The following is a 19,319-nucleotide window of genomic DNA, read 5'->3' on the forward strand; positions in this document are numbered from 1 at the left end:
AAGCACTCTCTGCTGACACCTCTGTCCATATCAGGAACTGTCCAGAGGAGGAGGGGTTTGCTATGGGGATTTGTTCCTGCTCTGGACTGTTCCTGACATGGACAGAGGTGTCAGCAGAGAGCACTGTGGTCAGACAGAAAATAATTCCTGTAGCATACAGCAGCTGAAGGATTAAGATTTATATATAGAAGTAATTTACAAATCTGTTTAACTTTCTGGCACCAGTTGATTTGAAAAATAGTTTTCCACCGGAGTACCCCTTTAAGTCGAAAGGTGATGACTGTGGACACTACACTAGATTTTTTTCTGTCGCTATTACTTCTCTGCACAAAAATGGCGTAGGCGTGGAAAGGGTGGCAGAGGACTTGATAAGCATAGTATTGAAAATACTTGTATGCATTGATGACAAAAAACTGTCCCTTTGCTGTCCTGGGTACTTGTTTTTACCGTCCTATGCAGCATGGCCATAAACGGTCTGGGTAGCTGCATCTATTCATATATTTCCTCTGGCTATATGTAATGCATGTGCGCTCTGCATCTACTGGGGAGTTTCCTGCTCTGGAACATATTTGGGACATAATAGGGTATATGGACAAGTCTTCATGTCATAATGTGTCTCACTCTACCTCCCCTCTCATCCATGTCCCTGCTTGATTGACAGCTTGAAGCTGAGTGCTGACTGTCAATCAAGCAGAGAAGAAAATGGGAGGGGAGTGAAATTATAAGAATATTTTAACTAAAGAATCACCATATATTCTTAAATATGTTTTATATAAAAACTTAATTGAAACAATAGGTAACTTACTGATGACTCCTTTAGTTTAAGCTTCGCACTTGTTCACTGAAAATGATACAGCAACGACGATGAGAGAATGAAATCTCCCTTAAAGGAGATATCCAGTGGTGAACAACTTATCCCCTATCCTAAGGATAGGGGATAAGTTGCAGATCGCGGGGGGTCCGACCGCTGGGGCCCCCCGCGATCTCCTGTTCGGAGCCCGCAATCTCCGGCTCTGCCATAGCGATGTATTGAGGGGGCGTGTCGGCCTCCGCTTTGTGCGGTGATCGACACCCGCTATCTGGCCCTCATACAGAGAGATCGTAGGGGGCCCCAGCGGTCGGACCCCCCGCAATCTCAAACTTATCCCCTATCCTTAGGATAGGGGATACGTTTTTCACCACTGGACTACCCCTTTAGATTAGTCTTGGTTACGTGAGAAACTGACGTGACTCCCCCTCCCCCTATTTTTTCACCAGAGTACCCCTTTAATTCATCCACATTATCATAATGCAACTCTCGACGTAGATAATAGATGGAACCATCTGCTCAGATGGAGCCCCCCTACAGCGCTCGCAGTTAGGGTTACAGAGGAAATTTTAGAAGTCTCCCATATTTCTGTGTAGACCAGTGGTCTCAAACGGTGGCCCTTCAGATGTTGCAAAACTTCAACTCCCAGCATGCCCGGACAGCCGCTGGCTGTCCGGGCATGCTGGGAGTTGAAGTTTTGCAACATCTGGAGGGCCACCGTTTGAGACTATTGATGTAGATGCACCTATGGAAAGACTCTTTTAACTGTGTTATTTCACTCAGGTTTGACACTGAACTGGCACAGGCACAAGAGGAAGCACAAAGGGAGAAAATACTAAAAGAAAAGTTGAGTCGAGAAAAGGATATGCTCACTTCTGAGATCTTCAGCGTCCGACAACAGCTGGAGGTAAGTCTGCAACACTTAATCGTATGATTCGTGGCTTATGTCAGAATACACATGAACAAATACATACTACGTACGCATAATGGGGGAGATTTATCAAAAACTGTCCAGTGAAAAAGTTTCCGAGTTTCCCATAGGAACCAATCAGATCGCTTCTTTCATTTTTGAAAAGGCCTCTGAAAAATGAAAGAAGCGATCTGATTGGTTGCTATGGGCAACTCAGCAACTTTTCCTCTAGACAGGTTTTGATAAATCTCCCCCAATATGTGTTTGTACGGTGTATAGAGCAAGTTGTGTATTTAGCTGGACCATACATGGAAGAACTTGACTCTAATTCCTGTCCACCATAATAAAATATGACGTTCCTAGGTACATAACGAATGGGATCTTTATCCAACTAAACAGGGTACAGATGTACCTGGTTAAAATCTACTATAAGGCCTCATTCTCACTTTGGTATTACAGATCCCGATTTATTAATACATTTTTTCTAATTGGAATAAACAGTGTCAGTACATTTAAATTAACTTCATTCATATTTTTATTTCTTATCCACATGTGGAGAGTTTATCATCCTTCTACACCTGGGTTTGGTTTTGTGCTTAATGTGTGACTTTTTGCCTTTTTATGTCAGTCCCGGTAAGGCTGCATTCACATCTCGTTTTTGCAATACGGTTCCCGTATCCGGTTTCAGTGTAAAAACCATATGGAACTGTATTGCAAACCGTATGTATAGACATGTCATTGAAAACCGTATGCCAACCGTAGCATCCGGTTGTGTACATTTGCATCATTTACGGTTCTATCAGTTTTTTTCCCGTACACAAAACAGTAGTCTACTAGGGTTTTATGTCCGGGTGAAAAACCGGATACAACCCGTATACATTTTTTTTTAAAATGGTGGTGAATGGGAACCGTACAGAACCGTATGTGCGTACGGTTCCATCTGGTTTGCACCATCCGGTTTTGAAGTTTGCACATGCGCAGTGCTCGCCGAAAGTTCTTCCCACAAATAGAACAAGAAGAACTTTATCTTATTAAGGACGAACATAAAACCGTATCTGTTTTTCTTTTCAAAAAACGTATTAAACCGTATGCAACCGGACATCCGTTTTCAAACCGTATACAGTTTAAAACCGTATATTGGTATATATGGTTGTACACGGTTGTATACAGTTCAGTCCGGTTTTGAGACATACGTTTTTTTACATAAAAGCTCATATGGGAACCGTATTGCAAAAACGAGATGTAAATGCAGCCCAAGTGGGTGGGGTTTCAAAGAAAGAGGCGTGGCCTCACACACCACTGGATTTACTGCACAGGTTTAAATTTTAGCCAAACTCAATGCCAGCTTCTGGCTGGCATAGACTTGAGTCAGAGGCCGCCACAGATGTGCCAGTTTTTTTTAAAGATGTCTGAGAGGTAGGCAGAAAAAAAATCCCTCTTAGGCGCTGCTTCTCCTTTGAATCAGCGCAGTAATAGTGAAAATAATAATTTATTCGTCGATGAATAAATTATTATTTTCACTATTACTATGTTGCTTGTGTGTTTCAAAGGAGAAGCAGCGCCTAAGAGGGTTTTTTTCTGCCTACCTCTCATACATGCTCTTTGCGGTCCAGATTCCGCTCTCCCTACAGCCAAGCAGCACTCCAGAAGATCACGTTTGATGCATATGCACATGCGCATCTTTAGACACTTTCTAAGCTTAGCCTATTTATTAGTTGGCTTACTTTATACCAAAATTTTGGCACAATTTTGATGCACAATGGCTTGTTAAGGCCAAACCTTTTTAAGTGAAACCATCTTCCTTTTTTACTAATTTAAGTAAATTTTTTGAGCAAAATGCAAAGGTGTTTAAATCACATAATAAATGTGGTACATGGCATTTACACCAGTTTTTTTTTTTTTTGGTGCAGTTTTTGGGGAAGTCAGGTGCATTTGCAATAGTAAATCTGCCTCTTTATGTGTAGTTAATTTCATGTTGACTACGGACTGACTTAATATATGGCTGCAAAAAAAGGTAAAAATGTCATGCATGAAGTCATCCTGAGGGAATAGTATAGTGATCATTTCCTACTGTATACCTTTTTACCGAAACTGCACCTTGTAAAGAGTCGACCTACAAAAAAATTGAGATGTTACTATCATTACATAGTTTTGGGTGCCCTGATCACACCCTTTTTTTTTTTTTATTTTTTTTTTTTTTTTTACAGTCTCTTGATACACCCTTCTGTTCCTGAGAGATGAGGTTTTATAGTTTTTGACAATTCAGGAAATCAGTCAGATGGGCGTGAACTTTTAATAGTGACAGTAAATCGGGTGATGGGTGGGATTATAGTCAGGTGGTGTGAATGTTGTACATTGAGTGGTGTGTATGCCTAATAATCACTCCCCACTGTATAATCCCGCCCATCACCTAATCGCTCCCATTACTAACATTAAAGGGGTACTCCACCCCTAGACATCTTATCCCCTATCCAAAGGACCCCGCGATCTCCCTGCTGCACCTGGCGTTCGTTTAGAGCGTCGGGTGCAGCGCAAGAGGCTTATGATGTCACTGCCCCGCTCGTGACGCCACGGCCATGCCCCCTCAATGCAAGTCTGTTGGAGAGAGCGTGATGGCTGCCACGCCCCCTCCCATAGACTTGCATTGAGGGGGCGTGGCTGTGACCTCACAAGTTGGGCATGATTGTGACATCACGAACCTCCGCATCGCCAGTCATCCGGCATGAAGCAAAGTTCACTCCGTGCATTGTATGTCTGGGGTGCCGCAGCCGAGATCGGGGGGTCCCCAGAAGCAGGACCCCCGTGATCAAACATCTTATCCCCTACCCTTTGGATAGGGGATAAGAAGTCTAGCGGCGGATAAAGGGGTATTCCAGAAAAACTTTTTAATATATATATATATATATCAACTGGCTCCAGAAAGTTAAACAGATTTGTACATTACTTCTATTAAAAAATCTTAATCCTTCCAATACTTATCAGCTGCTGAAGTTGAGTTGTTCTTTTCTGTCTAACTGCTCTCTGATGACACCTGTCTCGGGAGCTGTCCAGAGTAGGAGCGAATCCCCATAGCAAACCTCTTATTCTCTGGACAGTTCCTGAGACAGACAGAGGTTTCAGCAGAGAGCACTGTTATCAGACAGAAAATAACAACTCAACTTCAGCAGCTGATAACTATTGGAAGGATTAAGATTTTTTAATAGAAGTCATTAACAAATCTGTTTAACTTTCTGGAGCCAGTTGATCTAATTCCTGAAATACCCCTTTAAGTTCTAACCTATCTGACTGTTTCCCTGAATTTTCAGACAAATTATAAACCCTCAAATCTCAGGAACATAAGGGCGTATCAAGCAACTCCTTTTTTTTGGGTTGGGTACAGGTCCTCTTCAACATATCTCTTCTGTAAAATAATTTTCTGACTTAGTCCTGGGGTTAATAAGAATTTGTGACTTTAAAAAGGCTCTGTTTCATGTATAATACTCGCACTGCAAGTCGTGTTTATCTCAGCGGGATAACATTTTATCCTCTCTTCCGCCAGCTTAAACTTCTTTAAAATCAATAAGCCAGTGCTTTGCTGTAATTTTTCCTTTTTTTATATATTTTTCTTTTTCCTTTTTATTTTTTATACCTTCTCTTATATTTATTGCAATAGATAATAACCCATCTTTTTCCAATAGTAATTACATCAGTTTTGCAGTGTGTTTTTCCCGTGTCTCGGGTCATCATTCAGTGTGTTTGAAAGCTCCTCGCTGTATATAATATAAAAAATGTTTAAATGTTACCTCTTTGATATATCTCTGTGATTGTACTTTTCTTTACCAGGAGAAAGACTCTGAGATTTTAGTCCTAACACATAAGGTTGAACAGCTGGAGGTAGAACTTCAGGATGTTTCCTCTCAGGAATCCAAGGATGAGGCTTCTCTTTCCAAGGTCAAGAAACAGCTCCGAGATCTGGAAGCCAAAGTTAAAGACCAAGAAGAAGAGCTTGATGAGCAAGCGGGAACCATTCAAATGTTGGAGCAGGTACGTCCAAAGATATAGGTTTGCTGAAAAGAACAAAAGTAGAGTGTGCTTTATTAGCCATAACTATCGAAAACACTTAAAGACATACAGCTGCCAATGCTCCGTTCTGGGAAGCACTGGTGGAAACTAAAACTGTTGCTAGAAATAGATAAATAAAAACATAAAGAACATAAAATAAAAAATAAGGGCTTTAAAGGGGTACTCTGGCCCTAAGACATTTTATAAGATGTCTGATCGCGGGGGTCCCACCGTTGGGGACCTCCGCAATGTCTCATGTAGCACCCACCTGTCTCAGCTGCACAGAGCGACGATAGCTCCGTGTCTGAAGACTCACGATTACGGGGCAGGAGTATCATGATGTCACGACTCCGCCCCCTTGTGCCATCAAGCCCCGCCCCTCAATGCAAGTCTATGGGAGGGGGCATGCCCCCTCCCATAGGCTTGCATTAAGGCGGCGGGGCGTGACATCACAAGGGAGCAGAGTGTCATCATTCCACGAATGATGTATGATATAGAGGTTCTAGCCAGACATTGATAGGTTTGTAGAGCAAACATTTATATGAACAGTTACACCGGACATCAAGTCAATCAAGTCTTGATTATAATGTCTATAACTTTCTTAAAGGGGTTGCTTGTTTATGAGTAGGGTATACCAGTCTGTCCCACTTTTAGATCCCCAGGAACCAGCTGTAATCTTTGGAGGACTCAGGTGACTGCAGGTGGTTAAAGGAGTCGGCCAGTGGTGAACAACTTATCCCCTATCCTAAGGAGCGCTGCCTTCCACAATCTCCGGCTCTGCCATAGAAATGTATTAAGGGGGCGTGTCGGCCACTTCGTGTGGTGGTCAACACCGCTATCTGGCTGGAGAGCCTGGCCCCCCGTACAGAGAGAAAATGGGGGGCCCCAGCGGTCGGACCCCCCGCGATCTCAAACTTATCCCCTATCCTAAGGATAGGGGATACGTTTTTCACCACTGGACTACCCCTTTAACTTTCTATTCAATGCCACCACTGGGGAAAATGGATATTGTGGAAAAAGTGAGTGCTGGAACTGGTGCTGCTCTTAATGAAGATCCTCAAAAGACTTTGGTTTTAATATTAAATCTGTCAATTTTAATTGACACAATTAAAAATGATAATAATAAGGTTAACATGTTTCAGGTCACCCTTCCTTCTTCAGATTGCACATATATACATAAAGTAAAAGTCTTGGTAATTAAATGGTAAAAGAGCAACAAACACAGATAACCCATGAGGGTTATAAAAGGATAGCTTATAGCATATAAAACATACCCATATATGAACTGATGTATTTAATTTGCACAAAATTAAAGGTTTTATAATAAAAGAACATTCGTATAAGAGAGGCAGCTGTCTCACAGGGAACGAGGCTTTGGAGCCACATGACTGGACAATCGGACTGTGATATATAGAGGGTTTTAACCGAGGCCCGGCACACAAACAGTAAACATAGTCTGTTCAGATTTGTAACTGAGGTCGGTGTAAAGATGGCAGGTTAGGAATTATGAATGAGAATGACATTAATCGTTCTACATGGTTTAGTAATGATCAAGTAATATGAATATTTTTTTTGTCAATACTCCTTCTGAATAACCTTATAATAAGTAGATTTGTTAGTTTGCTACAATAGACAGTAGTTGAATTATAGGTGAGTGGGGTGTAGAAACTAGTGTCTGCTAGCATCCTTGACATTTTGGTGATGTAGTCCCCACGATTCAGATACCTCCATTCTATCTGCCGCTTTGAAGGTAATTTTTTCATCGCTTGGCATGTCTTTCAATGCTTTTATTCTGATTAAATCATACACACAAAATGAATGACCCGAACATCCCATATGGACAATTTAAAAGAATCAGAGGCAACTGCACACAACATAAAGATTTAAAAAATTTTGAGAAAAGGTTCAAGTCCACGGGTTATTCTAAAGCATAAATAAAGAACAGTTTGGAAACAGCAAAGACTCTCGATCAAAAGACATGTTTAACCCTTAACCTCTTCAGGACGTGGGGTGTATGCATACGCCCTGCATCCTGAGTCCTTAAGGACGTAGGGCGTATGCATACGCCCGTGGGAATTCCGGTCCCTGCCGCTAGCCGGTTGGGGACCGGGATGCCTTCTGGAATCATTCAGCATGTCAATTCAGACATGCGATTTTCTGCTGAATTATTATTATTATTTTTATTAAGTTTTTAAATTACAATAAACCAAAATACACACAAAAATACAAATCATACACAGGCATTCGAATAGGTATGGTAAAAAAAAAAAAAAAAAACAGAGGCGGAAATGTAAGAAAGGAAAAGGGGGAAGAGGGAAAGGGTAATCATCATTCATTCAAACACATACTACGGTCTTCTTCTTACCCTCCACCGCTAATTTATAGGTCAGATATTGGTAGCTCCAAAGAAAATTATATAATCAGGCTATCCATCATCCATACATTAGTCCAAATCATATATTTCAATAATCATGAATTCCAGAGTGTTACCTCATTCTGTTTGTGCCTGTCTTATCTCTTCTATTCTTTTTATCCAATGGTCCCAAATACTACACACTTGACTTAAGGAACTTAGTATTATTGTTATACTTGGGACTTGTAATGATTTCCAGTTTTTTGCTATTGCTATTCGGGCCACTAATGTTATCAGTCTATCTTTATATGTGAGTGTTTCCAGACCGATATTTAAAAGGGCAACCTCTGGGCTCCATTTTATGTGTTTCCCCAATATTGTAGTTACCAAAATATGAATTTGTTTCCAGACTGACTGTATTAAAGGTCACGCCCACCATATATGCAAAAGTGATCCCTGTTCTGCATTGCATCTCCAGAAAAGTGGCGAGATGTTTTTATTGGGATACATTTTTTTCTATACACACAGGGGTGTGGTACCAACAGTACAATAGTTTTCGAGAGCTTTCTAAATGAGAAACACAGTGGGACATATTTATAGGGAACACATATGCTTTAGCCCATATAAGGCTTACAGCCAAATTTCCATACTCACTTTTGCTGTTGGGCTACTTGTGGGGAGTTTTTTTTCAATGAAATTCTACATAATGCTGTTTTTAATGAAGTTGTTCTAATTAACCATGTCTCTATACCTATCCATCTTGCTGATGTGTCTGAATTCCACCACCGCTGAAGCTGTATTAAATGGGCTGCTCTATAATAATTTAAGAGATCCAGACACCCTAATCCACCTACTTTAATATCTTTAAAGAGAATTTGTGAGGATACTCTTGATGCGCTATTTTTCCAAACATATTTTAGTAGAATATTTTGAATTTTTTTTTTTATAATTACTAATGGCCATTTTATTGGAAGGTTGCGGAACAAATATAATATTTTAGGTAATAGAACCATTTTATTACCGCAATCCTCCCTAACCATGAGATTGGTAATTTAGAAAGTTTCTTGATGTCCGCCTGTAGTCTGCTACTGAGTAATTCCATATTAGTTGCCAATGATTTCCTTGGAGAGGAGCTCAAACCAATACCTAAATATATAAGAGAATCTTCCGTCCACACGAACGGGAATTTAGTCATTAGTTCAGCTTATATATATGTGTGTGTGTATATATATATATATATATATATATATATATATATATATATATATATGCAATGATAAGGGTAAAGCTATTGATTTTTGCATATTTATCTTAAAATAGCTTACTTTTGCAAATTGATCTAAGAAAGACAAAAGGGCCCCCCTTTTGTCTATCTTAGATCAATTTGCAAGGGGGCATGGAAAGACTGGTCTTAAATAGCTAAAAGTGTCATCGCCAAACAGGTGTGAACCCCTGTGCTAGGGGTTCAATTATCCTAACAAAAAGAAGTGGCAAGAGGGGGCACCCCAGCTTACTGTCATTAGTGATATTCACTAGCCCTGATTTAAATCCCTCAATACATACCCTTGCAGATGGTTGAGAATATAGGGCCATAATCGCTGATAGAGAAGTTTAGACTCCCACTAAAATTGATAAGACCAGCCTAAGAAATCCCCAGTGGATCTGATCAAATGCCTTCTCTGCATCCAAAGATAGGAGCAGAGAAGACATTCGATCAACCACCGCTCTTGCAATCACGTTTACAAAGCATCTGGTCCCGTCCAGGGACTGTCGTCTCTGAGGGAAACCCACTTGATCTGCATCCATCAAAGTGGTGAGAACCCTATTTAATTTGTTTGCTAGAAGTTTAGCATAGATTTTTAGATCACTGTTTATAAATGAACCATCGCATTTTAGACCAATTTCACTATTAGTCTTCCCTGGTTTAGGAATTGTTATAATAGATGCTTCCAACATCTCTAAGTTACCTGTGTTAAGTATATTATAAAATAATTCTGTTAAATATGGAGATAATTTTTTTTATGAGTTTTATAAAAATTCATTTATTATGCCATCTGGGCCTTGTGCTTTCATGGGATTTATTGCTTGCATACATTTTTCCACTTCCTCTATTCCAAATGGAGCTATAAGGGTGGCACTTTCTTCCTCTGGTATAGATGGTAGTGACATTTCGGTTGTGGGGTATCTGTGTTTCCTCCTAAGTTGTATAGCTCCTGATAATATAGTGCAAACCCATTTGCTATCCCCCGGGGATCTTGTGCTCTTAGGGTGCATTCACACGCTCTCTGTTCTTGCGGGTTTTCCGCAGTGTATTTGAAAGGCGCGGGCTCTTCTGGGCTGAAAACCCGCAAAAACAGAGAGCGTGTGAACGCACCCTTAAGCTGGTTGATAAGTTTAGATAAGGGATTTTATTTTGTGTATTTCTTATTTTAACTTGACGCACTAAAAAAGTGCCTGGTTTATTTGCCATCCAGTAAAAATGTAATTTTAATTTCTTCAATGCTAGTTCAAATTTATATAAGTTAATATTATGCAATTCCGGTACAGCCGAGCTTATGGAACAGGCTATCTTAGGGTTATAATTTATTTTATTCTGTCTATGTAAAACTGCGAGTTCTTTTTGAAGTTCCCGTTTTTCGTTATAAGTCTGTTTTTTAAGGTGCGCCATTTGTGCAATAAGTCATTGCAATAAATCATTATTATTGTTTCTTTATTATTATTTATTCTGGGGGGAAAAAACATAACAAAACATATACTTATCTTCTGCACCCCACTGGCCCAGAACTGATCCCATTGCACAGCAATTACTGTGTGTGTGCATGTTCGGTGCATGCTACCCGCTCAGCCAGTCAACGACTGAGACGGGACACCATTTCACCCACTGATTGGCAGAGCTGGCAGTGCATGCACTGACCCCCAAACATAGCAAGCGCTGTGCAGCAAGAATGGCATGGGGGAGCAAGGAAGGTAAGTATATGTTTTCCTTTGTTTTTCCCCAGGCTGAGGACATAATCAACCTGTAGTACCCCTTTAAAATGCTCTATTTTGAACACTGTAGAGGTGGGGAGGGAGCACTTGAAATGTAACTTACCTTTAGAAGTAGTTGCTAAATGAAAAGGAGTTAAAAGGGTTATCCAGGGAAAAACTTTTTTTTTATATATCAACTGGCTCCAGAAAGTTAAACAGATTTGTAAATTACTTCTATTAAAAAATCTTAATCCTTTCAGTACTTATGAGCTGCTGAAGTTGAGTTGTTATTTTTTCTGTCTAAGTGCTCTCTGATGACACGTGTCTCGGGAACCACCCAGTTTAGAAGCAAATCCCCATAGCAAACCTCTTCTACTCTGTGCAGTTCCTGAGACAACTAGAGATGTCAGCAGAGATCACTTTTGCCAGACAGAAAACCACAACTCCACTTCAGCAGCTGATAATTATTGGAAGGATTAAGATTTTTTAATAGAAGTAATTTACAAATCTGTTTAACTTTCTGGAGCCAGTTGATATAATGAAAAAAAAAAGTTTTTTTTCCTGGAATACCCCTTTAAAATAGCTTTTATTGAGAGTATAATGTCTATATTCAATGTAGGCAGGCAGGGCAAACCCCCCACTTAAAGGGGTTATCCAGGAAAAAACTTTTTTTTATATATCAACTGGCTCCAGAAAGTTAAACAGATTTGTAAATTACTTCTATTAAAAAATCTTAATCCTTTCAGTACTTATGAGCTTCTGAAGTTAAGGTTGTTCTTTTCTGTCTAAGTGCTCTGTGATGACACTTTTCTCGGGAACTGCCCAGTTTAGAAGCAAATCCCCATAGCAAACCTCTCCTAAACTGGGCGGTTCCTGAGACACGTGTCATCAGAGAGCACTTAGACAGAAAAGAACAACCTTAACTTCAAAAGCTCATAAGTACTGAAAGGATTAAGATTTTTTAATAGAAGAAATTTACAAATCTGTTTAACTTTCTGGAGCCAGTTGATATATATAAAAAAAAGTTTTTTCCTGGATAACCCCTTTAAGCTCTGTTGTAATGTTTTTGTAGATAAGATAGATGTGTGTGTGTGTGTGTGTGTGTGTGTGTATATATATATATATATATATATATATATATATATATATATATATATATATATATATAAATGAATTGGCAATTACATACCGCAGTTGCCTAAAACTCAAATAAAATTATTTTATAAGCAGATATGTCTCTGTCCTCCCTAATGTTGCTATTGTTTTTTCCAGATTATACTTTTTTCTCCATTTGGATCTATTGCTTTGAGGTTTAAGCTTTTGCATTCTTATATTTGAAACATCTACTTTAGAAAAGTATCCGTGCGTGACTAACTATGATTCAGAGAAATGTACAACATAACTCTTGAATCTCAGGATATCAACACAAGTTTATCTTTTCATGACAGTAATTTTGGTTAAGACTCTGGACTATTGTGTGCTTGAAGGCGTAAACAATTACAGCTTACTGCCAGATATGACGGATTGAAAAAAGGATTTAAATAGAGATATTGGAAAGGATTTTAATAGATCAGACACAGTGCAGAATTTTAAGCATTTGTGATTTTAAATGTAAAGTCAACCTGCACAATACAAGGGCAAAGACGAATTGTATTTATCAAGGTTTACCAAAAAGCTTTCATACATATAGGATTCTTTGAAAGGGTATTTCCATCTTATAAGATGGTGGAATATCATTGGATATGCCTTTATACTACTTTATGATCATTGGTCCACTTTCTGGGACTTTCACTGATCCTTAGAAAATAGGGGCTGCAGCGCGGATTCAGTGGCCACCCCCTGTGCAGGGAAACTGCAGCACAGCTTTATTCATCTGAATGGTGGCCAGAACAATGAAAGGGCTGCTGTACTGAATCGGTAATGTGGTCCAACCTTTTTTCAGGATCAGTATGGGTCCCAGAGGTCAGTCTCCCAGCAATCATAAAAAATGATGGCATATATTCAATAGAACTCCTTTAATCTCAGTTGAGACCAAAATTGTACAGGGATATCAGATCAGCCATAGATAAATGCATATAATATTCAAGAAGTAGGACTAGGGATGGTGGGGTGGGGGGGTTAGTTTGCCTTCTACTTTGCAACCGACTTTTTTCAGTCTCATCAAGGTTTCCTCCAAAAAGGAAAAAAAGCTTCAATGCCATCTATTTGAAGTCTCATCACTTCAGTTTAATATTTAACCTATAAAGAGCCTTGAAACGTGACTAGGGATTATATTCCTAGACAGAATTTGTCCCAGAATGTAAATTACCCATCTGTATACTGATGCTTCAAGGTTCTTGCACCTCATCTTTATATAGCAGGCTGCTAGCTAACAAGTGAATGGCTTTGAGGTGGGAATGAGGGAGTAACCAGAGATTGCAAGATTTATAAGCCATGCAAAGCTCAATAGGAAGAAAAAGTATGCAAAGTAGCTTTCCTCCAAAAAGAAAAAGCTTTCTCCGCACTGCCACCTATTGAAGTTCACATCCCTTAAAATCAATGTTTGACACTTAAAGAAATAGTGTGGCAGGACTTTTTATGCTTCTATTGTGCTGGTGCTGCAAAAAGTAAAAAAAAAAAAAAAAAAATTAACTCACCTTCTGCCGTTCCACCGTTGCGCCGCTAACGGTCTTCAGTCCTCCGGTCCTGGTCTCCTTCCTACTTCCATGTGACTAGATCATCACACTACGGTCAGCGTATCCCCTGCTGCATCGATGTCCTGCCTCTCCCGGTGATAGGTTGAGCACAGTGTCATGTAAGGACACTCCTATTGTGCCCAGGCAACAGGGAGAAGGCGGGACCCAGGCTCCTTACATGACACTGCACTCAGCCTATAACCGGCTTAGGTGGGACATCTCTACAGCCCGGGATACGCTGACCGCAGTGTGGTGATCCGGTCACACGGAAGTAGGAAAGAGACCGGGACCAGAGGACTGAAGACCGATAGTGGTGCAACGCTGGAACGACACAAGGGGAGTTTTTGTTTTTTAAACTTTTTGCAGCCCAGGCACAATAGGAGCATAAACGTCTTACCACCTTATTCCTTTAACCCCTTAACGACGCAGGACGTAAATGTACATCCTGGTGATGTGGTACTTAACGCACCAGGACGTACATTTACATCCTGAGCATAACCGCGGGCATCGGAGCAATGCAGGCATCATGCGCGGCAGGTCCCGGCTGTGGATCGCAGCCAGGGACCCGCCGGTAATGGCGGACCCCCGCGATCCCGCGGATGTCTGCCATTAACCCCTCAGATGCCGTGATCAATACAGATCACGGCATCTGCAGCATCGCGATCACTTAACAGGATGATCGGATCGCCCGCAGCGCTGCCGCGGCGATCCGATCATCCTGCACGGCAGACGGAGGTCCCCTCACCTGGCTCCGCTGCCTTCCGGGAGTCTTCTGCTCTGATCTGCCTTCCCGCAGACCAGAGCAGAAGATCACCGATAACCCTGATCAGCGCTATGTCCTATACATAGCACTGAACAGGATTAGCAATCGAATGGTTGCTATAAATAGTCCCCTATGAGGACTATAAGAGTGTAAAAATAAAAGTTAAAAAAAATGTGAAAAACCCCCTCCCCTAATAAAAACGTAAATTGTCCCATTTTCCCTATTTTACCCCCAAAAATTATTTTATATACATATTTGGTATCGCCGCGTGCGTAAATATCCGTACTATTAAAATAAAATGTAAATGATCCCGTACGGTGAACGGCGTGAACGTAAAAAAAAAAAAAATAGTCCAAAATAGCTGCTTTTTTATAAAATTTTATTCCCAAAAAAAATTAATAAAAAATGTAATAAAAGTTTTGTATAAGCAAATATGACCCAGAGAATTAAAAACACATGTCATTTTTACCATAAATTGTACGGCATGAAAACAAAACCTTCCAAAATTTGCAAAATTGCGGTTTTCTTTTTAATTTCCCCACACAAATAGTATTTTTTTTGGTTGTGCCATACATTTTATGGTAAAGTGAGTGATGGCATTACAACGGACAACTGGTCGCGCAAAAAACAAGCCCTCATACTAGTCTGTGGATGAAAATATAAAAGAGTTATGATTTTTTGAAGGGGAGGAAGAAAAAACGAAAGCGTAAAAATAAAATAGTCCTTAAGGTCCAAATGGGCTGAGTCCTTAAGGGGTTAAGGATTCTTGAAACATGACTGGGGATTATAAGCCAAGCCAGAATCTCTCCCAGAAGGGAAAGTTATATTAAAGGGGTATTCCAGTTTTTTTTTTTTTATTTGACTATGCTACAGGGGCTGTGTAGTTCATAATATAGTGTATGTACCTGTGTGTGACGGTTTTCTCACAATTCTTCTGTGATTTTCACTCCAATATTTATTTTAACAGCATACAAAATGACTGCTGTCTCAGATTTTTCCCAGCTTGCAATGCGGCCGAGACCTGACTCACTAGTCAGCTGATGAAAGGCAGCCTGTCTGCTGCAATGGGTGGAGCGATCGCTGGGTGGGAGAGAGATCAATCTGCAACTAATGCAACAGCTGTAGGCACCCTGATTGAAAACCACAGGTCTTTGAATGGATGCTGCTCATTTATGTTTCAATGGGTGGGGTGGCTGATGTGTGGGAAGGAGGAAGATGGAATTGTGGAATTTGTAGTCAAAAAAAGAAAAGTCAAACAGGAAATACCAGTTCACAAACAGCAAGCCACAGTGTTATGGTAATCTCATAACATAGCCATTTAGCCCCAAGACAAGCGCAGATCATTCCTAAGCATGTCCATTACTGCCTGCCAGGTACATACTAAAATCACATTATGGTGGAGAACCCCTTTAAGTTATGTTATATTCAAGAATGAAGACAAACTTTTCTTCTGGTTGTATACATTTCTGTCGTTGTTGTGGATATAACTATATTATTACGAATGTGTTATCAGATTATGTTGTTCTGTTGTTGTTTTATGCAATCCTTTATCTCAATGTACTATTAACACTGGGGTCATGGGGACAGCATAAATTGACCGGACAACCTGTAAAAGTATAGATAAAAGGCTTGGGGTCTATTGTGAATGTTTCTCATTGCTCGGAATATCTAGATTCCATTGCTGCTGAATGTTTCTAGAGTAAAGCAGCACAGGAAAGGATTTCTGGCCATTCAAGCAGTCACTCTTAGAATAATAATAATAAAAAGAGCCACGATTGGTAAGAATTCATGTCCTTGTTCATCCGCTGCTCTGCCGCTTCCCTGGTCTGTCTTTGGCTGATACCTATATATCTTCCTGTTGGTAGCTGTAAAAGTTAAAGAAGCGCCATTAGCTGTCCTCACATCAGGGAGCGATTGCAGAGTCAGCGACTGGGCCGGAGAGATGAATGGTCACCAGGAGACTTGCCTGGCCTCTGTTCCTATATGTTCAGCACTTGGAGCGCTCTCTTCGCTGCTTATATCATCTCGTTTGCAGAAAATGTGGCCTGAGAGCTGTGAGCAGGCATTTTACATGCACCTCTCTGGGGCAGTCACTCTGCCCAAGTGCCCACCAGGGTGTCTTTTACAGATATAGTCCTCTCTGATTTGATGGATCCTTCCATGCTTGCAGAGTAACAGCCTCCAAAATGTCTCTCGTGTGATCAACTGGCTAAGGGTTTGCTGTAAAGTTTGTGCATTGACAGCGATCCCTACTCACAAAGGCACATTGAAGTCGAGCCTCCTGTTTGTCACTTTGTGGTAATGTGTTATTACTTTTACATGGTCCTATACTATGAGACTCAGTATTAGCACTACACCTGGAACCAAGGAACAGGTTAAAGGGGTACTCCACAGGAATTTATAGCGGCTAATGCTTGCACACGTTTCATCATCTATTTACTCAAAGTACGTTTTTTTACCTCCAGGATATTCATTGCCAGATAATGTCCATCCTGGACTTTCTAGGTTTATGCAATATCTGTCATAATGTTGAGCTATTCTGAGGGCTTCTATTCATTACCATGTAAAGAGGATTCTTGATATTAAAATGACCGATTTTTTTCCCCACTGGAAACAGTGCCACTCCTCACCATAGGCTCAATCTGGTATTGCAGTTTGGCCTTTTTCCATTGACTATGTCACAATACCAGACAAAGCTCATTGACAGGTGAGGCACTGTATTTGGGATAAAAAAAACAGGCTTTTATTTCATATCTTTTTGAGGCTAAGTTACCACTTGCATTCACCAGGAAAAAAAATCCTGGTGAAAAAACGCCACTGCCAGATGTTCGATACAAATCAATAGGAATTTATGAAACGCCATACCTACTTGGTGTTTTCTCCATTCGGTGCTTTTTTCACAATTTTTTTTTTTTATTTGCCCTTTTTTTTGGCAGATATGGACTTAGTCTCAAGCTGTGATTTAGAAAAACTGCCTCTATGGGAGAAAAAAAATCCAGAAAAAATGCCATGTGGGTTTAGTGTTGGCATTTTCTCTTGCGTTATTTTTATTCCCTTTCTTTTCATACTGGGAGTTGTAGTTTTGCAACAGCTGGAGGCACCCTGTTTGGGAAACACTGCTCTAATGGGATGGAGAACAAATATTGCAAACTCTGCCGACGCTGCTTTTTTTCCGGCAAAGAACAAGCATCGCAAATATGTAAATATAACAAATAGGTTTGTCAGGTCCATTAATATTTCTTGTAAAAGCATTTTATTTTGTTTTTGTTCCCTTTTAGTCCAAACTACGCCTGGAGATGGAGATGGAACGGCTCAGGCAGTCTCACTCCAAGGAGCTGGAGAACAAAGATGAAGAAGTGGAGGAGATTCGGCAGTCCTGCCAGAAAAAGGTAACATTACGTGCATTACGGCTCACTGAGAGAGTTCAGCTGATTGAAAGGGTTTGGGTAGGAATATTTAAGGGGAACCAATTATCAGATTTTACCCTATATAACGCTTGGCAAAGCGTTATATAGGGTAAAATCTTTATTTTCACCATTCCTGGGGGATGGTCCTGCCCCCAGGGATGGTGAAGATATGAAGTTATAAACTAGTCACCGCCGCCTCCGTAAGTAGTCCCCTGGGCGGGGAGCTCTTCTCAACAAATCCCGTTCTTCGTCCGGGAGCGACGCCCCCTCCACTTGATTGACGGGCAGCGTCATCGCTCTGCTCCGTCTGTTCAGTGAGCGGAACAATGACGCGGCCCATAAATCAAGCGGAGGGGGCGTCGCTCCCGGCCGAAGAACAGGAGTTGGTGAGAAGAGCTCCCTGCCCAGGTGACTACTTACGGCGGCGGCGGTGACTAGTTTATAACTTCATATCTTCACCATCCCTGGGGGCAGGAGCGTCCCCCGGGGATGGTGAGGACAACAATTTTACCCTAAATAACGCTTTGCCAAGCATTATATAGGGTAAAATCTGATGATTGGTTCCCTTTTAAGGTTCCCTTTTCAAATGATGACACTTCTATGAGTTGTGACTGGTCCTTATTAATGAATCATGGTGTAAATGCACTAAAAAGAGTACAAGAGTACAAGAGTCTCTGCTGATTGACGTGACCATGTATTACATTCCTTGTAAATGGCTACAGTGTGGTCACATGGGGCGACTTCTTTTTTTTTTTTACAGACAAGGAGTTGTCCAGATGGCAATATAACTATTAGGCTTGGTTCACACTATCAAATTTACGTACTGAATTCGGTTTGGAAATCTTGCTTGGAAATTCCAGTGCAGCAGGGTCCTATTGCTGGCAATGGGATTCTGCTGCACGGTGCATTCTACGTCAAAATAATGGTCTTGTCCCATTATTTAGGTGTATTTCATTCTGCAGATATTGCCATCTATTGGGATGGCAATGTCAGTGTGGTCCTAGTGCCGACTGAATCAGTCAGTGCTGGCCGCACTCAGAATCTTCTTAAAGGAAAGCGGTCATCCTGTTCACCCACACTAAACCCAATACACTGGGTTATAGAGCGGGTGAATAGGAGATTGATGCGGGGTCTCTGACTAAATATGTACCTGCGGCCCGGAGCGGGGGTCCCTCTGAAGGTCCGCTTCTTGCTTTGGTGAATTGCACAATGGAGGCAGGCCCACTCGGTGAATTTAAATATTCATAGGCACTGGTCATGTGAGTGTTTGCGCCTACTGAGTGCTCACGTGACCAGTGCTCATGAATATTCAAATTCAGACGGCGGGCCTGCCTCCAGCGTGCAATTCACTAAAGAAAGAAGCGGTCCTTTAGAGGGACCCCCCTCTGGCCTGCA

At 40.9% G+C, this 19,319-nt stretch overlaps 1 protein-coding gene across 5 annotated transcripts in view; it reads left to right on the forward strand.

The window, feature by feature from the left end:
• MYO18A (myosin XVIIIA) overlaps window positions 1-19,319 on the forward strand; it is a 350,022-nt gene that overhangs the window by 265,955 nt on the left and 64,748 nt on the right. For all 5 annotated transcript variants that reach the window (XM_056559045.1, XM_056559047.1, XM_056559046.1 and 2 more), the window contains 3 exons: window positions 1,592-1,715; window positions 5,541-5,741; window positions 17,796-17,906. In XM_056559045.1, the coding sequence (XP_056415020.1) occupies window positions 1,592-1,715; window positions 5,541-5,741; window positions 17,796-17,906 (436 nt within the window). The remainder of the gene's footprint in view (window positions 1-1,591; window positions 1,716-5,540; window positions 5,742-17,795; window positions 17,907-19,319) is intronic.

The sequence above is a fragment of the Hyla sarda genome, chromosome 2 (genome assembly GCF_029499605.1).
Source record: "Hyla sarda isolate aHylSar1 chromosome 2, aHylSar1.hap1, whole genome shotgun sequence".
Taxonomy (NCBI): domain Eukaryota; kingdom Metazoa; phylum Chordata; class Amphibia; order Anura; family Hylidae; genus Hyla; species Hyla sarda.